The sequence below is a fragment of the Myotis brandtii genome, unplaced genomic scaffold, assembly GCF_000412655.1.
Source record: "Myotis brandtii unplaced genomic scaffold, ASM41265v1 scaffold616, whole genome shotgun sequence".
Taxonomy (NCBI): Eukaryota; Metazoa; Chordata; class Mammalia; order Chiroptera; family Vespertilionidae; genus Myotis; species Myotis brandtii.
Genome location: NW_005370346.1, coordinates 315,424 through 324,344, shown reverse-complemented (window position 1 = coordinate 324,344; position 8,921 = coordinate 315,424). Strand labels below are relative to the sequence as shown.

General features: G+C 37.0%; 2 protein-coding genes across 4 annotated transcripts in view; both read right to left on the bottom strand.

The window, feature by feature from the left end:
* The window catches only part of ZNF569 (zinc finger protein 569), a 99,314-nt gene that overhangs the window by 64,112 nt on the left and 26,281 nt on the right, over positions 1-8,921 (bottom strand). The gene's annotated exons all lie outside the window — the stretch shown is intronic.
* On the bottom strand, positions 5,408-6,608 carry LOC102240892 (ubiquitin-conjugating enzyme E2 N). Its single transcript, XM_014528093.1, has one exon. It carries the CDS (start codon positions 6,546-6,548, stop codon positions 6,084-6,086), a length of 465 nt encoding a protein of 154 aa, XP_014383579.1. The 5' UTR covers positions 6,549-6,608; the 3' UTR covers positions 5,408-6,083.

Below are 8,921 nucleotides of genomic sequence, written 5' to 3'. Positions count from 1 at the left end.
TGGCTGGGTAGCTCAGTTGGTTAGAGCATCATCTTCACATGCCAGGGTTGGGGATTTGATACCCAGTCAGGGCACATATAAGAATCAACCAATGAATACATAAATAAGTGGAATAGCAAGTTAATGTTTCTCTCTCTCAAATCAATTAAAACATTTAAAAAAAATAAATGTATATAACAACACCAAAAGAACAAAACAATCCAATTAAAAATGGACAGGAGACCTGAACAGACACTTATGCCAAAAAGACATACATATGGCCAATAGGTATAAGAAAAGATGCTCAATTCACTAGCTATTATGGAAATGCAAATTGAAAAAAACTACAATAAGATACCACCTCACACCTGTTAGAATGGCCATTATCAATAAGATAATAATAACAAGTGTTGGAGAGGTGGTGCAGAAAAAGGAATCTTCATTCATTGCTGGAGGAAATGTAAACTTGACAGCCACTATGGAAAACAGTAGGTAAGTTGCTCAAAAAACTGAAAGTAGAAGTACCATATGATCCAGCAACCTCTCTTCTGGGCACTTACCCCCAAAATTTGAAAACATTTATTCACAAAGATATTTGCACCCCTATGTTCATTTCAGCATTATTCCCAGTGGCCAAGACATGGAAACAACTGAAGTGTGCTTCGATAGATAATTGCAATGGATGAAGTTGATTATATCATGCTAAGCATAATAAGTCATACTGAAAATGTCAAGAACCACATAATTTCACTTATATGGTGAAATCAACAAATGAACAAACAAGAAAATCAAACAGGATTTCCGGTTAAGATTGTGGCATAGAAAAATGTGGTACTTAGAACCTCCTACAACATCAAAATTACAACTAATTTACAGAACAACCAATATTGAGAATGCCTAAAATCTAGCTGAACAGAAATCCTATAAAGAAAAAGCCACATCAAGAATGGTAGGAGGGGCACAGATACAAACCAATCTGGTCCTACACCCACATGTGGTTAAAAATCAGGACAGATATCTAGGCTCTGGAGGTTACCCTGAGGGGTAAGAGGTCCGGAACCCACCCCAGGCCTCCAAGCCCAGGGTTTCAGTGCCAGGAAGAGAAGTCCCCATTACTTCTGGCTGTGAAAAACCATTGGGTCTTGTGGCTGAGTGAGATGGAGGGCTGCTGGAGTCCCAGGTGTTCCTTTTAAAGAGCTTGCAAATGGACTCACTTTGAGCTCCAGCAATAGGGCAGCACCCCAAAAGGTACCAAGGACATACAGGCAGGAACTGAATTTGTCTGCTATCAGAAAGAGAGCTAGAGGGGAAGCTTTTTCCCAGAGAGATGTGCTGGCAGAAGCCATTGTTCCTTTTCTGAGCCCTCCCCAAACAGAGCTGGCAAGGGCGCACCATATCTGAGTCTCAATCAATCTCTGTTCACCCTGCGCTGGTGATTCCCTGAGATCCTGCCCTAACCAACTTGCAGGCCCACCCAAGCCATTTCCAATGGCTTTTTTCATTCAAACAGCCCTTCTTGGCTCAGGTTTTGGACTTTCCTAAGATCTTGTAAACAAGCAGTATCTGGTCTACGCATACCCTGTTTCTCTTGCTAAGTGCCCCCTGGCCTGGCACTAGCTGCAGCCAGCCTTGATTCACATCTTGGCCTCTCCTGGGCACCTCCAAGCCCAGCAAAAGTAGAAGCCAAATGCAGATCACTCATGTAGGTGGCCACAGGAAGTGGCTGACCTTCAACCTCCCAGAGGGCCCAGAGCCACTACAACTGGTGGACAGCTTCAGAAAAGGCCATATAATAACCAAATCACCTCCACAGGGACACACTCAAGGGCAAACTCTGGACAACAAAGCCCCACTGAAGTGAGTCCTGCTCTGTGGAGTCAGCCCTTGAACAGGAGTTCCTCTGCTGTACTTTTGTAAGTCAGTCCTTACAGTTGATCGGCTTGGAGGTCAATCCATTCAGAGATGTGCCAACACCAATCAAGACTCAACTACAACAGGACAGTGCACACAGCCCACAGAGGCAGCACACTTGGAGCACCCAGCTTGAGCAAATGGGGAGGCTGTGCCACAGTGCCCTACAGTACACCTACTAAATAAGGACACTCTACCAAGTTGAGGAGATATAGCAGCTCTACCTAACACATAGGAACAAACACAGGGGTGTAGCCAAAATGAGGAGATGACAAAACAGGTCCCAAATGAAAGGACAGGAAAAATCTCCAGAAAAATAAATAAGTTAAATGGAGGCAAGCAGCCCTAGCTGGTTTGGCTCAGTGAATAGAGCATCAGCCTGCGGACTCAAGGGTCCCAGGTTCGATTCCAATCAGGGGCATGTACCTTGGTTGCGGGCACATACCCAGTAGGGAGTGTGCAGGAGGCAGCTGATCGATGTTTCTCTCTCATTGATTTTTCTAACTCTCCATCCTTCTCCCTTCCTCTCTGTAAAAAATAAATAAAATATATTTAAAAATTAAAAAAAATAAATGGAGGCAAGCAAACTATCAGATACAGAGTTCAAAACAATGGTTATACGAATGCTCAAGGAACTTAGTGAGAACTTTTAACAGCATAAAAAAGGGCGTGGAAACTATAACAATGAACCAGTAAATAAATGAAGGATACAGTAACTAAAATGAAGAATAAATTACAGGGAATCAAAAGTAGAATATACGATGCAGAGAACCAAGTCCACAATTTGGAATATAAAGAAGCAGAAAACATCCAATCAGAACAGAAAATCCCAAAAAAATGAGGATAGTGTAAAGAGCCTCTGGGAAAGCTTCAAGCATAGCAACATTCGAATCATGGGGTGCCAGAAGGCGAAGAGAGAGAGCAACGAATTTGAAAAAATATTGATGGAAAACTTCCCTAACCTGGTAAAGGAAGTAAACATACAAGTCCAGGAAGTTCAGACAGTCCCAAACAAGATGAACCCAAATACATCATAATTAAAATGCTAAAGGTTAAAGTCAAAGAAAGAATCTAAAAAGCACCAAGAGAAAAGCAGTCAGTTACCTGCAAGGGAAACCCTATAAATCTGTCAGCTGATTTCTCAATATAAACTTTGCAGGCCAGAAGGGATTGGAAAATAACATTCAAAGTGATGAAAAGTAAGGGCCTACAACCAAGATTACTCTAGCCATCAAAGCTAACATTTAGAGTTGGAAGACAGATAAAGAGCTTCTCAGAAAAGAAAAGCTAAACTAATTCATCACCACCAAACCAGTATTACAAGAAATGTTAAAGGGTCTTATTTAATAAGAAGAAAAAAATAAAATTAAAATATGAATAAGAAAATGGCAATAAATACATATCTATATAATCTCACTAATATGTGAAATCAACAATTAAGTTAAATTCAAGTGAATTAAATGCTCCAATCAAGAGATATATAGTGACTGACCCTTACATATGCTGTCTACAAGAGGCTCATTTCAGGTCAAAAGAAACATACAGTCTGAAAGTAAAGGGGTGTAAAAAGATATTTCATGAAAATGGAAATAATACAAAATACAACAAAACAAAAAGCTGGGATAGCAATACTTATAGGAGACCAAATAGAGGTTTTGGGGTTTTTTTAAAGTCTATAACAAAAAACAAGGAAGGATGCAGTAACTCCACTTCTTGGATTTATCCAAAAAACCCCAAACACTAAATAGAAAAGATATATACATCGATATGTTTATTGCAGCATTACTTACAATAGCCAAGATATGGAAGCAACCTAAATATCCATCAACAGATGAATGAATAAAGAAGTGGTGCATACAATACAATATGATTCTGCCATAAAAAAAAAAGTCTTGCCAACCACAACAATATGGATGGACCTGGAGGGTATTATGCTAAGTGAAATAAGTCAGACAGAGAAAGAGAAATGATTTTATTTATATGTGGAATCTAAAAAACAAAATAAACAAGCAGAACAGAAACAGACTCATACATACAGAGAATATTTTGATGGTTGCCAGATGGGACAGTGGGTGTGGGCTGAGTGAAAAAGGTAAAGGGCTTAAGAAGTACAAATGGTAGTTACAGAACAGTCATGGAGATGTAAATTACAAAATAGGGGATATATTGGGAATATAGTCAATAATATTGTCATAACTATATATGGTCAGATGGATACTAGATTTATCAAGGTGATCAGTTCATAAGTTATATAAATGTCTAATCATGGAATTGTATACCTGAAACTAATATACTAGTAATATTGTATGTCAACTGTAATTTTTAAAAAAGAAAAAAAATATAAAACAAAAGAAAAACATCAATGAATAGATCTTCCAGACAGAAAATCAACAATGAAAGAGTGGCCTTAAATGACAAACTAGATCTGATAGATTTCATTGATATCTTCAGAGCATTTCACTCCAAAGCAGCAGGCTATACATTCTTTTCAAGTGCACATGGAGCATTATCTAAAATGGACTCCATGTTAGTCCACAAAACAAGTCTCAATAAATTTAAGAAGACTGAAATCATATCAAGTATCTTCTCTGACCACAATGGTATAAAACTAGATATCAATCACAAGAAAAAAAATTGAAAAACACACAAAGACATGGAGACTCATTACTATGTTATTAAACAATGAATAGGTTAACAATGAGATAAAGGAAAAGAATCAAAAGAGAGAAATGAAAATAAAAACACGACAACCCAAATTCTATTGAACACACAAAAGCAGTCTTGACAGGGAAATTCATAGCATTACAGGCCTACCTCAAGGAACAAGAAAAATCTCTAATAAACAGTCTAACTCTATACCTAAATGAACTGAAAAAAGAACAACAAAGGCCAGAGTAAGTAGAAAGAAGGAAATAATAAAGATCACAGCAGAAATAAACAAAATAGAGTCTAAAGAACAGTACAAAAGATCAATGAAACCAAGAGCTGGTTCTTTGAAGAGATAAACAAGACAGAAAAATCATTAACCAGACTCATCAAGAAAAAGAAAGGACCCAAATAAATAATATCAGAAATGAAAGTGGAGAAGTAACGATTGACCCCAAAGAAATAAAAATACTTGTAAGAATATATTATGAACAACTATATACTAATAAATTGGACAACCTGGACAAAATGAATAAATTCCCAGGAACATACAATCTTCCAAAAGTGAATTAGAAAGAATTAGAAAACCTAATTACACAAATTACAACTACGTAATTGAAGCAGTAATCAAAAAACAAAAGTCCTGGACAGGATGGCTTCACAGGTGCGTTTTACCAAATATTCAAAAAAGAACACCTATCCTTCTCAAACTATTCAAAAAAATTCAAGAGGAGGGAAGACTCCCAAACTCATTTTATGATACCTGCATAATCCTAATTCCAAAATCAGATAAAGACACTACAAAGAAAGAAAATTAGAGACTAATATCTTCGATGAACATGGATGCTAAAATTCTTTTTTTTTTTTAGAATAACAAAAAATATTTTACTAAAACATAAGATTTACAGAAGTTTCCAGACAAGCCATACAAATGGTCACAAGCTTTTCTTGAAGGGGGGATTCTACATCTGACAGCAAAGTCACAATGTTATTTGTGAGGGCCATGGTGTTTGTTTAATGTTCCCATTTTGGTTCAAACAATTAAGCTTGTCCACCTACAGCGTCTAAATGAAGTTAGACTTGGCTAGAGAGCATATTCTAAAGAACTGGTTAGCTGCATTTAACCAATGCAATTAGATCACCATAAAAAGGGGGAAAGGAGCCCATAAAATTAACATTAAACTACTTACACCCTCAAAAAAAAGAAAACACCCACACCCCGGCAGCTAACCCTGACAACTACCTTCATTCACAGTGCTTTATACTTAAACCATGATGGGGAGAAATGAATAAAAGCAGAGAGGGGTCACTGCTTTTAAACGTTTCACAACAGTCCAGATGGTACTTCTAGCCTCTGCTCATGCTTTATAACAGTGAATCAGGACAAGACATAGATTTGCTAATGTGCATTTAATCACCAAAGGACTGAAGATGTCTGGGCTTTTATTCTGTAATGTTTCTAAGACTGTGTCCATTAAATGCAAACAAAAAAGGAAGAAGTCTTGGCAGAACAGGAGAAGTGATGAACACTTGATGATGAGATCGATTTAAATATTATTCATGGCATATAGTCTAGCTCTAGTCCATGCTCTGGCTGTTTCTATGGCTTGGGCTTCGTTGGTCTTCCATTGCTCCGCTACATCATTTGCTAATGGGTCATCTGGATTGGGAGCACTTAACAAAGCCTGGATCGATAGCAGAACTGTGCGAATCTGCAGTGCTGGGGACCACTTATCTTTCAAAATATCTAAACATATTCTTCCCAACTTGTCTACATTAGGATGATAAATTTTGGTCATGAAACGTACTTTAGGTGCTGCCATTGGGTATTCTTCTGGAAGGAATAGTTCAAGTTTAAAAGTCCCTCCCTCAAAGGGGAAATCCTGGGGGCCAGCAATGACCACATAAAAATAACGGGCGTTGCTCTCATCTGGTTCTGCTTTAATGCCGGGAACTGGTTCTGCCAGCAAACGCTGGGTTTCCTTGATAATCCTGCGGGGCAGCCCGGCCATCTTGTCAGATCCCAAGTTCGGCCTCCGGTCTAGTCTCCGGCTCCGCTCGACTCACGCACTAAAATTCTTAACAAAATATTATCAAACTGTATCTAGCAACACATTAAAAAGATCATACATCATAATCAAATGGGATTTATTCCAGAAATGCAAGATTGGTACAATATCCACAAATCAGTAAATTTGATACACCACATAAACAAAATGAAGAATAAAAACTACAGAATCATATCAATAGATGCAGAAAGAGCAGCTGATAAAGTCCATAAATGCTAAAGAATGAAACTGGACTACCTTTTCACACCACACAAGAATAAACTCTAAATGGATTAAAGAAGGGTGGTAAACACACAATACAACATACAGACGATGTATTATAGAAATGATACTTGAAACCTATATAATTTTATTAACCTATGTCACTCCAATAAATTCAATAAAAGTAAAAATATTAAAAAGAAAATCATATAACTGAAACATTTTTAATTTTAAAGTATTCTGAAGTCTACAGGTGTGGGCAAAAGTAGCTTTACAGTTGTTTGTATAATATGAACATTATACAAAAATAATACAAATAATTTATAAATAATAATACAGGAATATACTCTGTGTTTTGCATACTCAAAACTATAAACCTACTTTTGACCATTCTGAATATTAAAATGATAGAATTTGTAAGAAAACAACAAAATGGGCATGATGTTGAATGCTATTTTTTTTTATTGTGGTAAAATATACATAACAAATTCACCATTTTAACCATTTCAAAATGTACAGTTTAATGGCATTAAGAACATTCACATTATTGTAAAATTACCACTACTCATCTCCAGAACATTTGCATCATCCCAAACTGAAACTCTTTATCCATTAAACAATAACTCCCTCTTCCATCCTCCCCTGGCAAACACCATTCTACTTTCTATTTCTGTAAATCTGTGAAGACCATTTTTAACTGTGCTAAATATTGTTGCCCACTATTAACAGGAACAACACAAGAACATGAGAAAAACCTGGTACTGGAGTCAAACCCTTTCTGCCATTTTCCAGCTTATAATCTGGACTAAATTGTCTAATTTTTCTGAGCATCAGCTTCCTCACTTTAAAATATATATATATATTGATTTTAGAGAGAGAAGGGAGAGGGATAGAGAGATAGAAACATTGATGAGAGAGAAACATGGATTGAATGCCTCCTGCACGGCCGGGACTGGGGATTGAACATTGCAACCCAGGCATGTCCCCTGACCAGGAATCAAACTAGTGACTTCTTGGTTCCTGGGTCAATGTTCAACCACTTAACCACACCAGCCAGGCAGTTTCCTCACTTCTTAAGTGGGTCTAGTAATACTAGAGGCCCGGTGCACGAAATTTGTGCACTGGAGGGCAGGGTCCCCTGCGCCCTCTCGCAATCTGAGACCCTTCACTCTTTATTGCCCCCCTGCTTGATGCTCCTGCCACCACTGCTGAAAGCCCAGATTCTGGCTGAGCAGCACTCCCCCTGTGGGAGCGCACTGACCACCAGAGGTAGCTCCTGAGTTGAGCGTCTGCCCCCTGGTGGTCAGTGTGCATCATAGCGACAGGTTGTTCTGGTCGTTCTGCCCTAACAGTTGCTTAGGTTTTTATTATATAGATATTGTGCTATTGGGAGGATAAGATAATGTATGAACTTAATAATAGGCACTCAAATTATATAGAGAATCTTCTCAAAATATTAACTTTTTATTTATTCATTTATTTATTTTTGGTTAGACAATGTTTAAATGACTTCTGCAGGTGCCAGTAAAAAAAAAAAAGGTTAATATTAGGGCATTATGGATTCAAATCTATATAATTCCCAGATGTTTTACAATAGGTTACAAATGACTTTATGTTTTTTACCTTGGAAAGTAGAAATAGCAAATTATTCCATTTTACAAACCAAAGTTTTAAACAGTGTTTTGATATGTTTGAGTAAAAAAGAAGTTAACTTTTACCAAATAGCTAAAATAATGACTTAACTCGTGGATTTTATTTTTGGTGAGTTTTTTTTTTAAAGTGTTTGCTATTTGTTCTATTCAAATGATCCTGGTTGTAAATAACCCATGTTCTTTTGTCTAATTCCTGATTTGTCACTTTCATTTTAGATCATTGGGGGAGAGGGGAGGTTTGAACATAAGTTGACCAAATTTTTGTTAGCTCTGGTTAGAACTTATAAAACAAGTCTTCTGTATTACAGCAATCAGAGTGTTAAAACACCTAGATAACCAAGTTGTGCAAATTCTGTCAAATTTCTATATTGGTAGGTTACATATTTAACTATTTTTTTCAAAATTTATTTATTTATATTCATTCTTTAATAAGCTCACCTGAGGATATTTTTAACTGAATTTA